The 24,659-nt window shown below is 44.5% G+C and overlaps 1 protein-coding gene across 2 annotated transcripts in view; it reads right to left on the bottom strand.

The window, feature by feature from the left end:
- Positions 1-24,659, bottom strand: part of ABL1 (ABL proto-oncogene 1, non-receptor tyrosine kinase) — a 388,171-nt gene that overhangs the window by 110,185 nt on the left and 253,327 nt on the right. For both annotated transcript variants that reach the window (XM_068248847.1, XM_068248845.1), the window contains exon 2: positions 6,933-7,106. In XM_068248847.1, the coding sequence (XP_068104948.1) occupies positions 6,933-7,106 (174 nt within the window). The remainder of the gene's footprint in view (positions 1-6,932; positions 7,107-24,659) is intronic.

The following is a 24,659-nucleotide window of genomic DNA, read 5'->3' as shown; positions in this document are numbered from 1 at the left end:
GCACCAATGCACCCCCATATCATCATGAATTCTAGTTTTCAAACTGTTCTCTTATTAGCCACATGGCCCTTCTACTCTATAGCCCCGGGGGCACAGCATTCATATTTTTTTCAAAAATAATTACTTTTTTTTATTCCTTTAAAGGAATACTGTAGGGGGGTCGGGGGAAAATGAGTTGAACTTACCCGGGGCTTCTAATGGTCCCCCTCAGACATCCTGTGTTGGCGCAGCCACTCACCGATGCTCCGGCCCCGCCTCCGGTTCACTTCTGGAATTTCAGACATTAAAGTCTGAAAACCACTGTGCCTGCGTTGCTGTGTCCTCACTCCCGTTGATGTCACCAGTATGGTCTGTGCCTGCGCCGTGCACTCCTGGTGACATCAGCGGAAGCGAGGACACAGCAACGCAGGCGCAGTGGTTTTCAGACTTTAAAGTGTGAAATTCCAGAAGTGAACCGGAGGCGGGGCCGGAGCATCGGTGAGTGGCTGTGCGGGCACAGGATGTCTGCGGGGGACCATTAGAAGCCCCGGGTAAGTTCAACTCCTTTTCCCCCGACCCCCCTACAGTATCCCTTTAATGACAGCACAGTTTCTTCAACTTTGCATCAGCCCACCCTAAGGGCTCATTCACACTAGTGGCGTTTTCAGCCTTTTTTCAAGCGCAGACGATTTTTAAAATCGCCCACAAAAAGCTTGTGCAATGAATCTCTGTGAGAAGGTTGATATCAGCGTGGTCCGTGCGCTGTGCGTGCAGCAAAGCGGTGCCTGGACCATTTTTGGGGCGATTTGGCCTCAATAGAAGATATAGGAAAACCACAAACACTCACAAAATCATTTTGTGCGTTCACATTTTTAAGAATAAATACACTATTTATTCTTTTCTGGGTCAAAGAGTTCACTTCCTGACTTGTGTCAGGGAGTGAATAACAAAACCGCTCTGGAAAAGTGCTTAAAAAAGCGCTTTTACCAGAAACAGCACGCAGTGAAGCGCCGGAAGGGAAAAAAAAGCACACAAATACGCAAAATGCTTGCGTTTGCATTTTTAGGTGTGAATGAGGCCTCAATGAGCTTTGGCTGAGAGAAGGTGGCAGTGTTTGTAGCTTATAGATTGTGTCCGTTGTTTTAACTCAGCGATGTCTGAAGGCTCAAAGATCATGGCCATCAAATATGGGCTCTCAGCTTTGTCCTTAAAGGATACCCGAACTGACATGTGACATGATGAGATAGACATGTGTATGTACAGTGCCTAGCACACAAATAACTATGCTGTGTTCCTTTTTTTCTTTCTCTGCCTGAAAGAGTAAAATATCAGGTATGTAAGTGGCTGACTCAGACAGGAAGTGACTACAGTGTGACCCTCACTGATAAGAAATTCCAACTATAAAACACTTTCCTAGCATAAAATGGCTCTTGTTTTCCTTAGTATTTTAGTAAGGGGGCTTTTAGGACCATTGTAGCCCCTCACACACTCCAATGAGTTCTGGGTCACCATGAGCTTTCTGGTTAGTCTGTACCTCTCGGTGTTACAAGCCCTACTGCATAGAGCCAAATTAATCCATGCCAAGCAATGATGAGGATCAAACAATCTGAAACAGTCTGTGTGCATGTTGGATTATTATGGCTCTGTACAAATTAAGCTGACACATCATTGCATTCCAGCGGTTCTGGAGGTGTGTTTAGCTTCTAAGGCAACAATGGTTAATTTGCATATTGTCAGCAGTGATGCACTGGGAGACATCTCAAGCTCACTCCAACCTGAATTATCGCAAATTCTTTCTGTTTTAACAAAGCAAACTTGTTTTCCTTCGAGTTGTAATCCAACAGCAAGAGATAGGCAGCTTTTCCCTGTGTTTTCTGCTTTTATTATCTGAAACCCTAAGGCTCCATTCACACTTGAGTGTTTTGTCGGCAATTTTGGCAAAACGCTCAAACGCTAGCGCTTTTGAAAGCGCTAGTGTAATAAAACCCTATGGGCCCGTTCTTACTTGGGCGATTTGCGCTAATCGTTGCAAATCGCCCAAAATCACGGAACACAAACGCGTAGCCTGCACCACTTTCAGGCGATTTCCCGACGAACGCGTTTCAGTGCTATAGAAGCGCTAAACGCGATCACGGAGAAATCGCCGCTCTGTCCAGTGATTTTTCCACGTCAAATTGCGGAAAAATCAATTACGCAAAACAGCGGCAAAAATCGCTGGCATTTCGCGCTTCTAAGTGTGAATGGGGCCTAAGCAAGTGACTCATGCTGCCAGCTCTCAATTCCAGTCACTCTAGGAGCTGTGAGGGGTGTGGAAATGCAAACAATGCAGGAGTACAGTTTCACCTTATTGGTTAACATCGACTCTTGGAACCCCTTCGCATGGAGTTCTGCTTTAAAGGGAACCCGAGGTGAGAGACATTGGGGAGAAGGCGGCTGGGGAGTAGAACTGCGGCGAGGGACACAGAGACTCCTAGGGGCTGGAAAAGCCCCAGGTAAGTAAAGATGCATTCATTTTTTTGGCCTTATGTGTCCTTTAAAGGGAAGAAAAACCATAAAAATCCATAAAGGCATAAATTGCAAATCTGATTCTTCTTCGGTGCACACTTCAATGAAACTTCACAAAGTTCCTGCTAATTTTAGCAATCTTCCTACTAACAATTAAGCAGGAGATCAGCTGGAGTGTAAAGCAAGCTGAGCGCTGCAGCGACTAATTACAAGCCTGGCTGACCCTATCCCAGCACTCTGCCTGCCCCTCCAGAGTGACAGCTTTTTGAACACATGCTTTTTGAAGATCTGCGAGCTGGCAGAGGATGAGCGTCTCTCACGGTGAAAATTCATCGCTAATAAAAAGTCATCCCAAGCATTGGGAACATCAGCAGCACTGATACTGGTGACAATCCTGTAGGGGAGGGTTTGTGACTCTTGGCCAAGGGTTAAACCACATAAGGACCGCAGTCATTTTCATTGATCTGTGCTGCGTGGGCTCTTCAGCCCCCAGCACAGATCATGTGGCAGGCAGGGCGATCAGACTTCCCCCCCCCTTTTTTCCCCACTAGGGGATGTCCTGCTGGGGGAGTCTGATCGCCGCCACTCACGTGTGCCTGGGGGGGCTCCTCAAAGCCCACCTCCGCAGCGCTATTCCGCCCTCCCTCTCCTCCTTACTGTGGGTGGTACAGGATGGCGATCCGTTCTGTACCGCCTCTGATAGGCTTCAGCCTATCAGACGGCGGCGATCCCCGGCCAATCAGAGGCCGGGGATCGCCGATCTCCTTTACGGCGCTGCTGTGACGATGTAAACACTGGGGATTACTTCCCGGCGTGTTTACATTTCGCCTGCGAGCCGCGATCGGAGGCTCGCAGGCTGTTCAGAGACTCCCTCCGTGAACTGACATGGAACGGCCGCTCGTACAAGCGGCCGTTTCCATGGAGATACCACTGCGACCAGCCGCCGCCTATCGGCATTGGCTGGTCGTTAAGTGGTTAAAAAGAGAAAAAAGTGATATGGGGACTACCATATTTATTTCCTTTTAAATAATGCAGGTTGCCTGGCAGGTCTGTTGAGCCTCTGCCTCTAATACTTTTAGCCATTTACCCTGAACAACCATGCAGATCAGGTGCTCTGACTCACGTCTGACTGGATTAGCCCCATGCTTGTTCCAGGGTGGTGACTCAGACACTACTGATGCCAGAAGATGATCAGGACTGCCAGGCAACTGGTACTGTTTGAAAGGAAATCAATATGGAAGCCTTCGTATACCTCTCACTTAGAGTTTACTTTACCCACATTTAAGCAGATATCTGTCTGAAAATGAACCCAGCTGCTGCCATACTAGCTTTGCACAGCTGGGCACAATACAAAACTCTGACAGCAACTGATCCCTTATGCAGTGTTCCCCAATGCTGTCCTCAAGGCCCACCAACAGTACAATGTTTTGCAGGAAACCACACACATACACAGGTGGGGTAATTAGTGTCTCAGCAGAGCTGATTAACTACCTCTGTGGATTTATACAAAACATGCACTGTTGGTGGGCCTTGAGGACAGGGTTGGGGAACACTGCATCCCCACTCAATGGACATTTACAGCAGCTCCTGATGACACCTACACATAAAAAAAGCCAGGGTAGAACACTGGTCTCTGCTTTCATTTGCACTATGCCCTGTATCAGTGCGATGCCTCGTTCCTGAGTTAGGGGGTGTTGAATGAAGAGATTCCCCTCCTTTTAAAGTGATATTCATCATTTTACGGGAATCACTTTCCATTGCCCGCTTGCTGGGCTGTGGGATCAGTTGTCACTTCACTTGGACATCTTTTTAATCTAACTCTATGTCTCCCTGGATAATGGACACTGCACACCAGGACCCACCCCCGCTCACACTGCTTCAGGCTGGAGGCTCGGGTTGCCAGGTTAGTGCTGCTGGCAGGTGCAGTGGACACTCCTCGCTCAACAGCTGCTAACTCAGGAACGATGCATCGCACAGACGCGTGATTATCGACTTTCCAACCATATGTAGATTTCCAAAGGGAAGTACCATAAATATCTTTTAACTACTTAACGCCCCAGGGCCGTCTAATGCCGATTGGCGTCAAGTCCTGGAGCTGCAGTTCAGCACGGAACGCGCGCACATTCACAATCATCCGTGATCGCAGCTAGCAGACTTATGAGCTGACAGGGGAAAGAATTCCCCTTTGTTTACAATCGTACATCACTGCTATCTCATTGCAGCGCTGCACGAGGGACACTGGGCTGTCCCTCAGAGTGGCTCGATCTGCGTGGCCTCTCATAGGCTGATGTCTATGAGAGGCGGGGAGCAGTGCCGATCGCCACCCTATGGTGATTAGTACGGCATGGGGGGGGGGGGGGGGGGGGTTCGGGATGGAGAGGGAAAAGCCTCCCTTTTGTTGAATGGAAAAAAAAATAGATCACAACAGCGATCAGAGACCTACAACGAAGTGTCCAGTTAAGGACACTAAAAGGAGGTGAAATTAATTTGTGTGGCGAGTTGTAGGGCTGTGCAGCACCCTAACAAAGCTGCACAGCCCTATGTGTAACAAATACTAATAATATTGCATTTTCAGACAAATCTAGAAGTAAAGTGTAACCCTGATTTGTTAGTGCATCTTTAGCATAATGCATATTGATAATGTACTTTGCTCTGCAGCCAAAGATCAGATGACTATGAGTGACAGCTGCGTAATGTAATGTATAGGAACAAAACGCCTCTGTTGTGAGCACTGACAGTTGTCTGTGGGGGGTGGGGGCATCCCTAGTATCTCATGTCTCTGTCTGTGGCATCCCATGTCGTGCTGCAGAGAGGATGCATGGAGGGGGGGGGGGGGGGGGGGGCACAGTCAGACAGCTGCTGATGACTCCTTTTTCTGGTTCAGGTCAGCTGTTTAAGGTTTGTGTACTTTTTCAACTGAGTTACCAAGCAGCTCGGGGTGATCCAAACCACTAGGAACGTATGCGGGGCTAAAAGAGACCGAAAAGTCCTCCTACTAAAAAGCAATGCTTGGTGTGATTTGCCTTCTTAAAACAGAAGGTATTTGTGATAGTTCAGCTATAAGTGAACATTTGTGGTTACCCACAATGCACCACTACTAAATAGGCAAATTATCTCTTTTCACCCCTGTAAGCCAGGCTAGCATCCAGAACCGCTGGTGTATAGCAAGCCTATAGCTTTAAATATTGCACAGTCATATCAACCCCACATGTAGACAGCCTGTTTCGGCTTTTGGTCCTCATCAGTACATGGCAGGGATTGATATGGCTTTATGGGATAGGGGCTTGGACCAGTACAACTGAGTAACCAAGCAGCTCGGGGTGACCCAAACCACTAGGAACGTATAGGGTGCTAAAAGAGACCGACAGGCCCATTTCCCAACTGCTGAAAACAACACTAAAAAGGAATTTGGTTTAGGGCAGAGCTCACCCTACAAACAGTCTTTGAAGATGTGAAGTAAATGATCATCTAGCAAAGCCTTTGTATGAAACACGTCAAGTGCTAATGGGCTCGTGTACCAGTAGGCAAAAACCAGTAGTCTAAGGCCACATACAGACATCAGACCATAGTCTTTGGAAAATGAAAGATCACAGACCAATCTTACCACCCTTCATGTAGTATGAGAGCCATACCTACACAGTCTTTTCTATGGAGCTGAACTCCCCATCAGAAAAAAACCTTTTCAAGATGCTGCACACAAAGATTCTGTACAGACACAAAAGATCAGTATCTGCAAAAGATCTGTTCCTGCCAAAGATCCATTCCTGCAAATTGCAATGATAGTCTATGAGATCTGCAGATCATCATACACACATGATTTAACTGACATTCATCTGCAGATCCGCGGATCTGAAAATCCATCCTGGTGGCTCTGATCTGCAGATGAATGTCAGTTAAATCATGTGTGTATGATGATCTGCAGATCTCATAGACTATCATTGCAATTTGCAGGAATGGATCTTTGGCAGGAACAGATCTTTTGCAGATACTGATCTTTTGTGTCTGTACAGCATCTTTGTGTGCAGCATCTTGCAAAGATTTTTTTCTTGATGTGGAGTTCAGCTCCATAGAAAAGACTGTAGAGTATGGCTCTCATACTACAGGAAGGGTGGTAAGATTGGTCTGTGATCTTTCATTTTCCAAAGACTATGGTCTGATGTCTGTATGTGGCCTAAGAACCATAGCAGTCCCACTCTGCAGGATTGCAATGTGAAACCAGCTATGAATGTCCCCCGTAAACCTAGCTATTGTAAATAAAGCCCAAAGCCACTTCCTGGCAAGATTCTGCTTTCCAGAGGAAATCCTAATGCAGAAGTGCTAATATCTGGTGGAGTTCCCAAGAGTACCATTAAGGGTGTAATTCAGTTTACCAACAAGTGTTAGAAAAGAAAGCGGTCAGCTTTAGGCGCTGCCAGTTGATGACAGTACAAAGTGTGAGCAGGTCTTACCTTTAGTGATGCTGAGGGTGTTGTCCCCACTGGCCACGAAATCATACAGTGCAACAAACAGATTGGGGTCATTTTCACTTGGTCCCGATAGGAGGTTTTCCTTGGAATTCCAACGAGCAGCTTCACTCAAACCTTGAGGCTCAAAATCCGAAACGATTGGTCTTTGTAAGGCTTCTGCAGAAACACAAACACGGAGAATTCACGTTACTTTATGAGCAACGCCACTGTCACATGACAGCTCGCCATTTGGCAATATTCTGGAAATGGTAATAAATCATTATAAACCCCAGTTTTGACACTTTTCAATTACGTGGAAAAGGGATATAATCATTTCATGTTTATTTTTTGATTACCATCTGCATCCCCAGTGGAGAGATTTTCCCTCACCTCTGACCTTCATAGAGCTTTGTGAAATATATGAAAGCTGGTAGTTGGTAGGAAATGAGTCACGGCAATACAAACAAGTTGGGGATTCTAACCACTCTCCACTCCACAAACAATGTTTTAATGCTGCAGCTTCCTACATCCTGTCTGGGCAGGAAGTGATGGCAATTGCCACCGGAAAATTCTAAAACAAGTTCTAGCCCCGCTATTTCAAAACTAAAAGTAAAAAAAAAAAGATCCCGAAACAAGCCTAAATATAAAACACTGGTGAAAATAAATGGATGCGATAAACATGTGTATGTACATTGCCAAGCATACAGGCTTCGGGAGAAGCTAGGTTTACACCCTGCAAACCGGTCGTAAGGCCACGCCCCTCCCGTCACCCATAGCTGCCTCCTTCATACCCAGCTCTCACTCATACGATAAGTATATCTACATGCTTCTTGTACTGTTGACTGTTACATTTTGCTCATGCACTGGATATGCACTAAGGGCCTGTTTCCACTACATGCGGATTCTGGATGCAGAAAAACTGACTCCAATGAATGCTTATGGGCCGGTTTCCACTAACATGTTCATTGTATGGGAAACAATGCGTGATGCAGAAATCTGCAAATCACATTTAGTGGAAACAGGCCCAGAAGCAATCAGTTTTTTCTGCATCCAGAATCTGTGTGTAGTGGAAACAGGCAGTAAATAGCCACATCAGGAAATCTGAATGCAGAAAAAACTGAAGCAGATCTAGTGGAAATAGGCCCTTAAAGGGAACCTGAACGGAGTAAAATAATTTAAAATAAACACATGACGTAGCTGCAAATGAATATTACATACTAACCTCACCGTCAGTTCCCCTCAGAAGATCAACATTTTCTTCTTGCAGTGATCCCTTCCAGTTCTGACAATATTTCAACATATCAGTTGCTGTCAGTTATAGATCAGCAGCTGTCAGTTACAACTGAATGTACAAGGTACTGTCCATGTTCCCCTATGGCTCAAGTGGGTGATATTACAGTTCAACAGTGTGCTGACCAGGAAGCTGTTATGGTGTAATGGCCATTTTCAAAATGGAGGATGGAGAATTCCATTGATCACAGTGGACAAATGGGATGCAGGAGAGGAGAACGAGATTGAGGCGTAGACTACGCAGGAGGGAAGTATGACCTGTGTATGGTTATTTTGACTTTTTATTTTCAGTTCAGTTTCTCTTTAAGGCTGCTTTCACAGTAAGACGTTACAGGCGCACGCTAGTGCAGCCTGTAAAGCAGCCCACCGCACAGCAATGAAAAGTCAATGGGCTGTTCACAGTGCCCACGTTGCGTTACATTGTAACGCAGCACGTTTTAAAAAAGTGCTGCATGCTGTGCGTTAGACTGTTTGACATGCTCAGTGATGTTGGAGGAGGTCTCCCCTCTTCCTCCGCGGCCAGCCAGATGGCTAATTAATATTCAGTGACGTGCAGTGTTTACTTCCTGGAGTGGCCGCTGTGTGCGGCGATTTGCCAGCGGGACCACGTGATGCGGATCACGTGGTCTCCGCATCACATTGCACAAAAAAGGCGCACCAAGAGCTGCATAACACAGCTCTAGGTAGCGTCCTTGTCCAGCACCACCAGGCGTTGCGTTAGGGGCACGTTATGCGACCTATAACGTCCCGTAAAACGCAATGTCCTGGTGGGAAAGAAGCCTAAAGCTACAGTGCCAGACATCTTCCCATCTTCGGATGCTGTAGCCGGATGGTAGTGTCCAAATCAGACAACCTGGTACCCAAAAGCAGCATACAGCCACTCATTTGCATTAGGCAAATAGCAGAGGCAAAATAAGACAGGCATGAATTGTCCCTAGACTACGATGCATACACTACACCATACATACATAGACATATGACTATGGTAGGGATTAGATTGTGAACCCCTCTGAGGAACAGTTAGAGACAATATACTCTGTACAGTAGTGCGTAACATGTCGGTGCTATATAAATACTTAAAATAAATAAATAAATAAAAATAATAAGGGAAAGGTACCGCAAGTCCAAAAAGCCATTGGCGCAGGCGGCAGCAACGAATACTTTCCATAATCCTGCAACTAGGAGACTATAATACACAATTTTATGCATATTGTAGGAGACTTTTTATTAAAGTAGATCCGAGATAAACTGTTACTCATTGCATAATTGTGTTCCTTTCATATAGTTTATAGGTCATTCCTCAAGCCAAATATTTTTTTTTTGTATTTTTTTGTTTTAATACTCTAATTCCCTATAAACTAAACAAGCCTCGCCCCACAGCTCCTCCAGCACCTTGGCACTCTGAGACCAATATATCAAGGGCTTATGGGAGCTCAGTCTGGGGGGGAGGAGGAGGAGGTTACTAGCCAGAGATTTCAGAGGCAGAGGGGAGGAGAAGAGGGGAGTGAAGTTTTCACAGGCTGAGGGCTGGAGATTCAGATCAAGCTTGCCTGTGTGTAATGATTACAAGAAGAACATGGCTGCTCTCATTGTTTCACAAGAAAAAATAATCATATACTGGTGAAGCTGTTTGCAGCTAGATTTACTGTGTAAACTATCTAAACTTTAGATAAGGTATATAGACAAGTTTCTTGTTATAGTTACTTTTTCATTTTGGATCAGCTTTAACATTTAAAACAGGTTACACCTGTACTGCTTATAGAAATTCAAAAACTGGGTTTGTACATATAGCTGTGAGGCTATGCTATGTTACTGTGACATTATGAATGGAGTTTTTTTTTAACTTATTTTTTATCACAATTAGCACTACTGCCCTTTGCATTTTCCCTCGACGAAGCCCTCCAAAGTATATGTGGGTGAAACATGTTGGGTGGTGATGTGTTTGTAGCATACAGTCATAGCAGTGGGGAGCAGAGGGTAAAACAACCAATCAAATCTGGATACCAATTGGTTGTCAAACAGTGACAGTAAGTTTTTGTATTTCTATATCAGTACAGGTGGAACCTGTTCTAAATGTCAATTAAACAATTCCCCACTGTTGCATCGTGTATCTACACCCCTGTGGACTTCACTTCACCACCAAGGGTGTAGATACACGCTTTGCGCTGTTTACATTGACGCCTCCCCCCCCCCCACTCCCCTTTCAACTCCACTCCTTTGTGGCAGAGTATTGATCGTTACTCACCGATCACAGTTACAGAAGTGAATGATGATTTGGCATCAATGAGATGCCGCCTCCAATCACAGCTCTTCACTACTTCCAATGTGCTGTTCAGTACATAGGATAGTATGGGGGCATCTAGTGGACAAAAAGATAAAGCCACCTAACAATGTTAATGAATAAAAAATTATTCCAATTTTGAACCCCTTATTTCCCCCCTTCTACCTATGTAACTATAGTTAAAAAGTGACAGCATAAAAAAAAATATGTATGTCATTTAGGTACATCACTACTACTTTTGCAAATGCTTGTAATAATTGATCTGCTATAAAGAAACGCAAATGGAAAAAATACACCTTTATTTCCAAATAAAATATCGTCACTATACATTTGACTAGGAACATCAGTTGAATGTTGTAATAACGGGACAAATGGGCAAATAAAACACGTCAGTTTTATCTTTCGCAGCACATTTTGTTTTAAAACTATAATGACTGAAAACACAAATAATCATTGTATAATCTTTTTCTTATTACTCCCTTGAAAGTACAGCTAAAATAAAATAATTCTTAGCAAAAAGCACCACCCAAAGAAAGCCTAATTTGTGGCGAAAAAATAAGGTGTATAGATCATTTTGGTGTCATAAGTGGCAATAATGTTATTGGCAAATGAATGGGAGGAGCATAAAATGTGAACATTTCTCTGGTTTTTAAGGGGAAATAACCTGTGGTGGGAAAGTGGTTAAAACTTAAGCTTATTAGATAAACCGTCTCCTACAATAGGCATAAAATGGTGTGTTTTTGAAATATCAGTACTGTGTTAAGCTAGGAGACTATAGCAGGGTTAAAGTGATGATATCATCAGAATATACAGAACTAATGACAGGAATCTGCTTTATCATTCTAAAAGTTAATTTGAACCTAATCCAAGAAGAGCCAGGAATGTGTAGGGGAGAGTGTCTAGACTACTCGAGTTCCTCTTTAATTTTCCAGCACAGGCTTGAATTGGTTTCGCTGCTGCAGACTGCGTGAATGTTTAGATGCTGTTCTACACGAGGTCCGGTGTTGTTTGCGGATGAGATTGTAACTGCTAAAGATGTGTTAGCAGTAATTTATCACATCCCGGAGGTGTTGCAGCCCGGCTGTTACAGCTGTGAAGTGGTTCTTAGCACCGACCTCGGCTGCGGTCTCCAGAAGTTCCGCTTGCTCTTATGATGAATGCATGAAATTGTGATATTTGTAAAGTGGTATCCACACGTTCCCAGCCCCCCAGAGGCTGTTACTACAGGCCGCCAGCTAATGCCAGCTTTCCGGCTACGGCTTGAGTGTACACGACATGAGGGCCAGGATGTGGCCGTGCAGATCACCCACTCAGGGCTGATTCACCAGGAAGGGAGGAAATCCAGCTTAGGCACCCCCAAACCCCCCTCCCCTTTCCACCACCACAACCCATTACTAAACCCAACACACAACTCACACTAACAAAACAAGTTAAAGGAAAACTCTGAACTCTACAATCTCTGCAATTACAGCAAACTGTGTGCACAACTTTCGCGCTAATTTCCTATATATCCTCCAAACACCCACCAAAGTGCAGGCTTACCAAGCAATAGGCTGCACCAGGTTATAAGGTCTTAATCTTTTTTAAATCGCCACCCATTCCAAGGCAGTGTTGTTCCTTCTCTTACACGACCTTCACTCCGATCAGAGTGGTATGCATAACCTCCAATCAGATCAACTCCCCAGCCATCTGGGGTCGGCGGCCATTGTACGCACGCCTGAATATTGGCTCAGGTGGTCGTTATCGGCCGCCTTAGTCAGGCATTATCTTAGACGGGCCTTAAGAGCTCGTGCTGTGAACGGGTCATAAGAGCTCTTGCTGTGGACAGTCTGTTTGCTGTGTCGCTCCCACTACATCTGTCAGGCTCACCTCTTTCTTTCGGGACTGCCCCCAAAGCCAGGACATTGCTGCTCTTCCCCCACCACACCAAGACTCCTGGGAGCTTGGCCCTCCACGTCCACAAAGTGACGGCACTGAGCTAGACTACTGGCTGAAATGAGTGAATTACCTGTACTTCTGTATTACCAAATCATCTCCTTCAGTCATCACTACGCAGACCTGGACTTACATCACAGGAGACTACAGGCACAGATGTCCTGGCACTCTACACTTTGCCCTCCATGAACCTAGAAACCCCACCAAACTGCACCGCAAGTGTGCTGGCGGTCCCAGCTGTCACTTCTCCCTTACTTCCCTTGCCCGTCATAGCATTCCCCCTGGAGTGTACCAATAAATTTGATTTATCTCTAAATACACAGTTTCTTGTGTCTGCTTCCAGGAGGTAAGTGTCCACCACTGCCTCCTAAGCACTTTTAAAAAGTTGTTTTTACCCTTTTGGAGCCTCTGTTCATCATTACGTTGCATTTGATATCCACCCCTGGTGGAGGGGGATACCCCTTTCTCTTCTTGTCTACAGAGAGCGACTTCTTAATCCTGAGTGAGGACAGGATAATCTCCTCACCTGCCTATACAGTGGTTGCTTGGAGGTAACCCTGGTTTGTGAGTATTTTTCTATACTCGTTTCATTTACTCATTTATCAATACTTACTACACTATATTGGGCTCTCGGTTCTCTCTCTTTTACATATACTCAGTATTAAGCGGCTAGTGGTGGCCCCGACTGAAGGGCGTTCTCGTCAGTGGAATGCCAAGAACAGGGCGACTAACCCCTCATTTACGTTCTGCTCGGGACTCTGCATAGGGAAGGAGAGAGGGAGGAACTAGGGGAGGGGAGTGAGCCCGCCTTTCCATCATCAGGCGTCTGTAGGCACCTGCCAACAGTGTCTTATGGTAAATCCAGCCCTGTTACTAGTGAAGAAGTCACTCTGCAAGAGCAACAAAAAGTCTTCTAGAACAGCAAATGGTGTCCAGAAACAGCGAACTTACTTGTGTTTGGATACACTAAGACCTGAGTAACTGAGAATTATCGGAGAAATGTTTACTTTTTGTTTACAACAATTTCCCCTGAAGGGTGCTGACAGGTAGAATTATACTTTATGTTACTGGCAAGCGGATGAAATAAATAATAATGAACACAAGAAGCCACATGCAAGGAGCTCTACGGATCCCTTCACGTCTCAGGCGTTGTCTGGCCCAGCGGACAATTTGGTTTCCAGAAGTCCTGCAGAGGAGTCAGAAAATAATTTGTACTTGAGAGGAAACCACAATAATCATGGCTTTCCTGCCTCCCCCTCCAACAAAGGCAGCAGCATTCACTGTACAAAACCTGTCTGCCTTAACAAAGCACCTCTCAAGCTAATGCTTGACCTCCAATTACCAAATGAAGCTCTTGGCACACACGACCCGCTTCAAGGCCCAATGCAGAAACAACAGGTGTTTATGGTGCAAAGCAGCTCATACTTGGGATACATGTCACCCAAAACAATTTCTCATGATGGCTGCAGGTGATAGGCCAGCAGTCTATCCGGACTCTGAAAAGGGGGGTGGGGGGGGTTACAAGGAGGTAAGGCAGAGATGTTCTGCTGTAGATTGCTTAAAGGGGCACTATGGCGAAAAATTGTAAAATTTAAAATATATGCAAACATAGACAAATAAGAAGTACGTTTTTTCCAGCGTAAAATGAGCCATAAATTACTTTTCTCCTATGTTGCTGTCACTTACAGTAGGTAGTAGAAATCTGACAGAAGAGGTTTTGGACTAGTCCATCTTTTCATAGGGGATTCTCAGCAAGGCTTTTATTCTTTATAAAGATATTCCCTAAAAAGGATTTAAACAATGATGCAGGCCAGCTTCCCTGCTCGCTACACAGTTTTTTTTTGCCAGTTGAACAGAGCAACAGCCATTCAGTAAGTGCTTTTGAAAATAAATGAATCCCTGAGAATCCCCCATGAAGACATGGACTAGTCCAAAACCTGTTGCTTCTGTCAGATTTCTACTATCTACTGTAAGTGACAGCAACATAGGAGAAAAGTAATTTATGGCTCATTTTACTCTGGAAAAAACGTTCTTCTTATTTGTTTATGTTTGCACATATTTTAAATTTTACAATTTTTTTGCCATACTGCCCCTTTAAAGTACACCTGAACTGAGAGCGATATGAAGGCTGTCATATTTATTTCCAATTAAATACCAGTTGCCTGGCAGCCCTGCTGATTTTTCTGGTCAGTATTGTCCCAGATGGAGTCACACATGCCAAAATCGCATGGGTTTTTCCATATAGCGGAAAACTCACTCAATGCTTCTTTATGAACAATCACATTAGAAGCGGTAAAAGTGCAATTTTCTGCATGCATTATTAAAAAAAAAAAAAAAAAAAAAAAGCAGAATGATTTTTCCACACTGCAGATGAAAAGCACACGCGAATCGGACTGTAATGTATTCGATGTATTTTATAACATTAAAAAATTCACTAATCAAAAATTGGATCTTTTTTGATAGAAGTGAAAAAAAAAAAAGTACGTTTTTCACTAAACGGCCCTTTTCCACTAGCAATCGCTACGTTCACGCTGAGTGCTAATGATTGCAATTCAGCAAAGTAACAAATTTCCCCGGCGTTTGTGATCACGATTTTGCTATGTACTGGACTGCATAGCAAAATCGTGGCAAAAATCGCTCCGCAGCACAATCGCGTTTCAGTAAAAAACGAATCGCGGTAGTGGAAATTACCTACTGCGATTCCTATGTTAAAATACAAACTAGTGATTTTAAAATCACTGGCGGTTTGCAATTTTGCGATTCAGCATCGCAATCAACGCTAGTGGAAAAGGGCCCTCATAAGTGTGACCCTTGCCTGAATCTCACACCTGAAACAAGCACGCGACTAATCAAGTCAGACTTCAGTCCCAAACGTGATATGGGTGCTTGTTCAGAGTCTATGGCTAAAAGTATTAGAAGCACAGGATCGCCATGTAATCTGCATTGTTTAAAACAAAATAAATATGGCACCCTACATGTCCCTCTCAGGTTAGTTGTCCTTAACTGATTTTTAATTAAACAATTGGCCATCGTTGAGCATCGTTTAACAAACTTTCGTTCATTGCACAACATAATTTGGGAAATTCGCTTAGTGGGTATGGGCCATGAGTCGATGCTGAACCATGACTACTTGATCAATTACACGCTATAATCTTTCACTTTGAATGACCGTCATTGTGAATTCAATCGTAGATGCATGTTCCGATCGCCTTTGACCTCTGCGTTAATTACCGATTTTGTTCACTGTCAAGTTAAGGCCGTCCCTTGTTCCCACAGTACGTGATTACGGAAGATGGATCGATAGACGGGGGAATGGCAGTTTGTCCCGTTATCCCCCGATCCATCTTCTGCTGTTCTTGTGGTGGGTATTTAGAGGGATGCAATACCAGCTCTCTCTCTGATGAGCATCTCTTGTCTAAACATCTTTTTCTGTTTCTAATCTCCTGTTCCTGGAAGAAGACATCTGACTTTACAGAAACCAGAGAAAACAAGCAGATGGCCAGGAGGAGAGACGAAACAGGACATTGCCACATGCAAATTTTCTGAATGTGATCAAGCATTTTGGCACACTAAAATAGAATAGTGGTTTTATTTGTTTTTCCTATGTCATACCCAGTTATGTACAGCAAAGAGAGGAGAAAACTGCAAGCCCAATATAGTGCAGCAGGTTAATGCACCAAGCGATAAAGAGTACGTCAAGTGGAGGAATAAAAATCAGGGTTACCCCAAAGGCAACCACTGAGAAGGCAGGTGGCGAGAATAAACCCAACCCCACTAAGATTAAGAAGTAGCTCTCTGTAGTGAAGAAAGGTCTAAAACCCCTCCATCAAGGGTGGGAAAACGGCAGCAAAGAACTGATATACCAGCAGTGCCAGCAAGGATAAAATACATTTAAAACTGGTTAAAAAAAAAAAAAGAGTTATTGGAGGATTTACCGGTACCTCACGTTTGATGACCCAGTCATTTTCAAAAAAAGGAACTTTTACTGATTATAAAACTCTAAAACTGACACGTCGTGGGGTGCAACCCAGCTTCCACAGGCAAGTACAGGAGTACTGTATCTGCAAGAGATCTCAAAGTGCTTGGTGCCTCAGAGATCCCTTGTAGATACTCCTATCTTTGCCTGAGGAAGAAGGGTTGCACCTCACGAAACGCTGCACAGTTTTGGAGTTTTATAACTGATCAATAAAAGTTTCCTTTTTTTTTAAAATGACTGTTTGGGTCATCAAACGGGAGGTAAACCCACCTTTAACTCCTTTTAAACCTTTTTTTTAATGTATTTTATCCTTGTTGATGCCTCTGGTATATCAATGCTCACTCCAGTTATGTACAGGCAATCAGAGGTATAAAAGGTGTCCACATGCTGGCAGGTAAAGGAAAACCCATCAACGTAATAACACCCCCCCACCCCCCACTTATTTAACCCATTATCCTCTGACCAATACTTAAGATACTGTACAACTCTTTAGCAACAGTGGAGTGAATGTGATGTGGGTGGGAAATCTGTCATTAATTCCTTCCTAAGTGCAGAAATTTACAGAATGTATTGCTAATTTTTTTTTAAACAAAAATGTTATCATCTAGGGCAGTGATCTGCAAACTTGGCTCTCCAGCTGTTAAGGAACTTCAACACGTCCCACAATGCATTTGCCTTTATCAATCATGACTGTGGCTGTCAGACTCCCGAAATGCATTGTGGGACTTGTAGTTCCTTAACAGCTGGAAAGCCAAGTTGGCAGATCACTAATCTAAGGGATAAGTTAAAGGACAACTGAGGTGACATGTGACATGATGAGATAGACATGTGTATGTATTGTGCCAAGCACACAAATAACTAGGCTGTGTTCCTTTTTTCCCCTCTGCCTGAAAGAGTTAAAAATCAGGTATGCAAGTGACTGTTTCTCTCCAGGTCGGACTGGGTCAGACTATTGCATAACCCTCATTGATAATTACAGCCATCAAATACTTTCCTATCAGTAAATAACTTCCTGGAGCAGGAAAGAGATAAAAAGGGTCAAAAATTCATAGATTTGAGCTCTGTCATACTTCAATGAAGATGTCAGTAAGCAGAAACAATGAAACAGTAAAAACTTAAAATCTAGATTTAAATATAAAATAAAACTGTGGGATAGCTTAAAAAGTAATTTTTAGGAGGAGGAGGATAAATACAATTGTTTTTCTCATCCGTTTAGTTTCACCTCGGATGTCCTTTAAAAGAATGCAAGAAATTGGAGCAAAAACGATACAAAAGGCGAATCTGTATGAAAACAGGGAACAGGCTGTAGAGCTCCAGTGCTATCTGGCACCCAGCGATGTGGTGAAGTCTAGGCGTGATTTGTGTTTTGCAATAACGTGCCTGCGGGAAGATAAACAATGACTTTACGTCAAACCATCTTTTATATTAAGAGGCGGATCCGCTACACTGAGAGTCGAGTCACACGTTCCTGAAATATCCTGCACAGCTTTCCTCTGCCAGAACCCTGCAGCAAAGGCAGCCAATCTGTGAAGCCCCTGCTGGAACGTTAGCATAGGAACCCACAGGCATGCTGGAACTTGTAGTTCTACCAAGATGGAGAGACAGTCAGTCGCTCTGAGCTTTACTATATCAGCATGCTAGAATGGAAAACCATTAGTTTTCAGTGAGGAGCTCTCAGAAAAGGAAATGTTAAGGAAACCTGCACAGGATATGACGGCTGCCATCATCTTTATTCCTACTTAACATTTAGCCTGTAATCACTGACAGAGACCGTCACCACACCGTGACAACTGATGGGTAGAGACTGCCACCACACTGTGACAACTGATGGGTAGAGACTGCTACCACACTGTGACAACTGATGGGTAGAGACTGTCACCACACCGTGACAACTGACAGGTAGAGACTGCCACCACACTGTGACAACTGTCAGGTAGAGACTGCCACCACACCGTGACAACTGTCAGAGACTGTAATCACACTGTGACAATTCTTAGGTAGAGACTGTAACCCTGCTGTGACAGTTGCCAGGTAGAGACAGTAACCATGCTGTGACAGTTGCCAGGTAGAGCACGTAACCATGCTGTGACAGTTGACAGGCAGAGACTATCATCACACTGGCAGTTGTCAGGGAGATACTGTAACCATGCTGTGACAGTTGTCAGGTAGAGACTGTAACCATGCTGTGACAGTTGCCAGGTAGAGACAGTAACCATGCTGTGGCAGTTGACAGGTAGCGACAGTAACCATGCTGTGACAGTTGACAAGTAAAGCATGTTACCATGCTGTGACAGTTGACAGGTAGAGACTATCATCACACTGGCAGTTGTCAGGTAGATACTGTAACCATGCTGTGACAGTTTTCAGGTAGAGACTGTAACCATGCTGTGGCAGTTGGCAGGTAGACTGTAACCATGCTGTGACAGTTGGCAGGTAGAGACTGTAACCATGCTGTGACAGTTGTCAGGTAGAGACTGTAACCATGCTGTGACAGTTGTCAGGTAGAGACTGTAACCATGCTGTGGCAGTTGGCAGGTAGACTGTAACCATGCTGTGACAGTTGGCAGGTAGAGACTGTAACCATGCTGTGACAGTTGTCAGGTAGAGACTGTAACCATGCTGTGACAGTTGTCAGGTAGAGACTGTAACCATGCTGTGACAGTTGTCAGGTAGAGACTGTAACCATGCTGTGACAGTTGCCAGGTAGAGACAGTAACCATGCTGTGGCAGTTGACAGGTAGCGACAGTAACCATGCTGTGACAGTTGACAAGTAAAGCATGTTACCATGCTGTGACAGTTGACAGGTAGAGACTATCATCACACTGGCAGTTGTCAGGTAGATACTGTAACCATGCTGTGACAGTTTTCAGGTAGAGACTGTAACCATGCTGTGGCAGTTGGCAGGTAGACTGTAACCATGCTGTGACAGTTGGCAGGTAGAGACTGTAACCATGCTGTGACAGTTGTCAGGTAGAGACTGTAACCATGCTGTGACAGTTGTCAGGTAGAGACTGTAACCATGCTGTGGCAGTTGGCAGGTAGACTGTAACCATGCTGTGACAGTTGGCAGGTAGAGACTGTAACCATGCTGTGACAGTTGTCAGGTAGAGACTGTAACCATGCTGTGACAGTTGTCAGGTAGAGACTGTAACCATGCTGTGACAGTTGTCAGGTAGAGACTGTAACCATGCTGTGACAGTTGTCAGGTAGAGACTGTCATCACACTGGGACAGTTAAAAACTGTAATCTAGTTGTCTGCTGACAGATAGTGAGATGACACTGTTCCTAGCCCTGCTGGTGACAGTAATTGTGTGTATACAACTTTACTGTGCTCCTCTAGCTGCTTCCAGACTCCACTTTTGGCGCTGACTGCTGCTTCAGGTCCCCTCATTGCTGCCTACTCATCCCCTTCTCTGTGTGCACAGAATACAAGGGAGCACCAATCAAAGCTAGGGGAGGGAGAGCATACGAGGAGGGTGCAGGCCACACAAGTCATCAGCCAGGACAGAGTACTGGGGGACAGATCTACCTGGATGCACAGCCGCTTCCATATGCGCTAAAGACCTGCCGGAACCCAGAAGATGAAAAGATGATTTTGGTTGGGAAGTATATTTTTTTTAATTACATGAACATTTCCCCTCTTCAGCACAATCACCACACTCTGGAAATGGACATGTTCTTTAGACTGTGTGTTTAGTTCCATTTTAAAGCCTAAATCCAAGCACTTTTTCAGTTGCAGAGTGTTGAAAATGTATTTTAAACAGAAGATGAAAAATCATCTCCCAGGAGAAATTTAGGAAAAAACGTTATTTTGATCAGATCCAAAATGATTGTCATTGTCCACATTGTTGACAGTCTTGTTTAAAATATACCTGAAGGGAAATCAAAATGGACGATGCCAAATGTATTTACTTTTAAACAATACCAGTTGCCTGATATTCCCTGTTGATCCCTTTGGCTGCAGTAGAGTCTGAATCACACATCAGAAACAGACATGCAGCTAATCCAGTCAGACTTTAATAAGATACATCTGATCTGCATGCTTGTTCAGTGTCCATTGCTGTAAGTATTAAAGGATCAGCAGGGCATCCAGGCAACTGGTATTGTTTAAAAGGAAATTAATCTGGCAGCCTCCATATACCACCCAGTCCAGGTGCCTTAAAGGACAACTGAAGTGAGATGTATATGGAGGCTGTAATATTTATTTGCTTGTACCAGTTGCCTGGCTATCCTGTTGATCCCCTGCCTGTAATACATTTAGCCATAGACCCTAAACAAGCATGCAGCAGATCAGGTGTTTCTGACATTATTGTCAGATCTGGCAAGATTAGCTGCATGCTTGTTTCTGGTGTGATTCAGACACTACTGCAGCCAGATAGATCAGCAGGGCTGCCAGCGACTGGTAATGGTTAAGAGGAAATAAGTAAGGCAGCCTCCATATTCTTCTCACTACAATTCTCCTTTAAGGCTTCTTGCACACAGGGACGTTACAGGCGCAAGTTAGTGCAGCCTGTAATGCTCCCCCAGAGCACAGCAATGTAACACAAGTGGGCTGTTCCTACTGCCCAAGTTGCGTTACATTGTAATGCAGCAAAGTGCTGCATGCTGTGCGTTCTCCGCGGCTAAGCCGCGTTAGACTGTTTGCACATGCTCAGTCATGTTGGGGAGAGCGGCCGGGCACATGGCTAATTAATATTCACTGCACTCAGTGACGTGCAGTGTTTACTTCCTGGAGCGGCCGCTCTGTGCGGCGATTGGTCGGGCGGGACCACGTGATGCCGCATGCGTCCAAGAGTACGCATCACGGACGCCAGAGTGAGCTGCACAACGCGGCTCACTCTGACGTCCACATCAGAGAGCACCAGGCGTTGCGTTAGGGGCACGTTATGTGCCTTATAACGTCCCCTAACCGCAACGTCCTGGTGTGTAACTAGCCTAAGAATAGAGGAACTGTGATCATGTGACCACATAAATGATCAGTATAGGTATGTGGTTGCTTTCATTCAAATGAAATGTATTCAACAGATTACATTCTGTTCTGGAGCATAAAGGTATTTTTATGACTTGCTTGGATTTCGGTTTTAACTGGAATTACGGTTTAAACACATAAGGACCGGCCGAGTTTTGATTGATCTGTGCTGCGTGGGCTCTTCAGCCCGCAGCACAGATCGGGTAATAGGCAGGGCGATCAGACTTCCCCCCCTTTTTTCCCCACTAGGGGGATGTCCTGCTGGGGGGGTCTGATCGCCGCCGGCTTGCTGTGTTTAGCAGGGGGGGCGGGGGGATGGGGCTCCTCAAAGCCCCCCTCCGCAGCGATATTCCCCCCTCCCTCTGTTTCCTTCCCTCCTCCTCCTAACGGCGATTCGTCCTGTACCACCTCTGATAGGCTATCAGACGGCGGCTATCCCTGGCCAATCAGAGGCCGGGAATCACCAATCTCCTTTACGGCGCTGCTGTGACAGCAGCGCCGTATGCTGTAAACACCGTGAACTGACATGGAACGGTCCATGGAGATACCACTGCAACCAGCCACCGCCTAACGGCGTTGGCTGGTCGTTAAGTGGTTAAATATCTACTTGCTTGTTCCAACTTAAAAAAATTTTCAGAATATAAATGGGATATGAAGTAAGTTTCTTGCCTTCTTGCTTATTAGACGATGGTCATTAATATTTCTTGCAGAAGTGGTTGCCTACTGTTTCACTAGGCCATTCCGAGTGCGTTGTGCGATTAGCCTGAACTCCTGCACTCTGTATACTGTACATTATTAAATGGTATTTCAGCCCAATACACCAAATAACCTGCCTCAGGAAACGATGTTAGAGAAATGTAGTATCTGGTGCCAAATATGTCATATACTGTATATCCTCAAATATAAACTCATTCAAATTATAAACGAATACATGACTAGCCTTACAGGTGGCAGGCGTTGTGTTTACAGAAAGATGAAGCACCAACTACTTCCATGTGTTCCTTCACAGACTAACACAAATCACTTATACAACAATGGCTAGATATACTGTATGTTTCGAATGTAATCTAATGTTCACTTTTTTGTTTTACTAAAATTTTGCTTTATATTAGCAATGGTGGAAATCTTCTCATGCCTGGGCCTAGCCTGAAAATATGGAAAGCCTCTCATGCTTGGGCCTAGCCAGAAGATGTGCAATACTTTTTCAGGCCTTGGTCTTGCCTGAAGATCTGGAAAGCCTCTCATGCCTGAGCCTATCCTGAAGATCTGGAAAGCCTCTCATGCCTGAGCCTATCCTGAAGATCTGGAAAGCCACTCATGCCTGGGCCTAGACAGTAGATGTGGAAAGCCTCTCGTGCATGGGCCTAGCCAAAAGGTGTGAAAAACCTCTTAGGCTTTGGCCTAGACAGAAGATGTGGAAAACTTCTCAGGCCTGGGCCTAGACAGAAAGGTATTGATTCACTAAGGGCCCTTACACACTAGAGGGCTTTTTCGGCGTTTTAACGCCACGGCCAAAGTTGGCGTTTTCCAAGGTAAAATGAAAGTCCATAGACTTTCATTGTACCTTTCACATCTAACGCCGCGTTTTGAAGCGTTGCGTTTCAACGCTCCCAGGAGCTTTTTTAGGGCTGACTGCTGCGTTTCTCTTTACAATTGATAGTAATGGGTTGGCGTTAAAACGCCTTGAAAACGCCTGCAGCCAAAACGCAGCGTTTTAGCCTTTTACTGCTGCCTGTAGTGTGAAAGAGCCCTAAGACAAATAGCATGCCTTATCAAAGTTAACACGCCTTATCAGAGTAGCATAGCAAACTTATGCCTGCTAATTGGCAATGAGGAGAGCTCCACTCGTCCTGCCCTGAGCCCCTATGGATTCGTAGCGCTCGCTATGCTACTCTGATAAGGCGTTTTAACTTTGATAAGGCATGCTATTTGTCTTAGAGAATCAAGCTTAAGATATGAAAAACTCTCAGGCCTGGGCCTAGCCAAATGATGAGGAAAATTTCTGAGGCTTGGGCCTACCCAAAATATTTGGAAAACCTCTCAAGCCTGGGCCTAGCCTAAAGATGTGGAAAACCTCTCAGACCAGGTTCTACCCTGAAAATGTGAAAAACCTCTCATACCTGGGCCTAGCCAAAAGATGTGGAAAGCCACTCAGGTTTTGGCCTAGTCTGAAGATGTGAAAACCCTCTCATACCATGACCTTGCTTGAAGACGCGGAAAGAGGTGTGTTGTTGAGATAGCAATATTTCCCCTCGGTTTACACATGCTGATAGACAACAACATTGTTTTTGGCCATGTAGAAATGCTAGCCATCTTCTCCATGAAGCACTAAAGATGGAAAAAACCTAAATCTGTCAAGTAAATCAAGTTTAGCCTATCTCTATACTGTATGTCAGAGAACTATATGGCCTAGCATTTCCTAGTGTGATACCCTGTGGGCAATCTTAACCAATGTTGAAGCATTCTACAGTACTGTAGAGACAACCTGCACCCAGATAGTCAGTAAATAACTACATTGCTTAGTCATGTTTTACATGTGTACAAAGGCAGATGATTTGGTAGACAACCACAATGAATTCCAAACCATGAAATTGCTCCATATTCGTAATGCAAGCGTTCCAGGTGTTAACTTTTTTACGTATCCTAAAAAAACAAACTGCTCCAAATAAAGCAAAGTTTTCAAATAAGATAACAGTCTGAATACAAAGCCGTTCAAAGGAGCACTAGTCAAGATGGTGTGCAGAAGTGATTAGCTAATTATAGCTTTATCCTGTTTATACTAAATCAGTCCGGAACAGCAACAATGCATATCTTGCTTATACAAACAAGAGCTATAAGAATCTACTTCTGTTGTGACTGTGAACCCTTTCAGACACCAGCCTTGTGTGAATAGTAGGCTAAAAATGCTGTGAATTCTTCCTGTTTGCTACACTGTACAGACATCACCAAGGAAATGGCAGCTACCATACCAAAAGAAAAAGAAAATAGGCAGGCAGGAACAAGCTAATCTGTGGGTCCGTTAGGCCTGGTTCACAGATTTTAAAGCCAAATTAATCCGGTAATGCGGATTCAGTTTCCGCTTCACCGGATTCATAAGGATTCGTTCACACTGGCTAAAGGATCAGTGAAAATGGATTTGATCGCCGGTCGATCGGATCCGTTTTCACTTCGATCCGTGTACCTGAGCTGGCGGGTGAGGGAGGGTTACCAGGCTTCTGTCTTACTTCTTGCGTCTCACATGAATAACTACCACACTGCCTCCTCCAACCCAGAAGGAG

The sequence above is a fragment of the Hyperolius riggenbachi genome, chromosome 8 (genome assembly GCF_040937935.1).
Source record: "Hyperolius riggenbachi isolate aHypRig1 chromosome 8, aHypRig1.pri, whole genome shotgun sequence".
Classification (NCBI taxonomy): Eukaryota; Metazoa; Chordata; class Amphibia; order Anura; family Hyperoliidae; genus Hyperolius; species Hyperolius riggenbachi.
The sequence above is the reverse complement of the archived record's forward strand: the minus strand, read 5'-3'. Positions and strand labels throughout refer to the sequence as shown.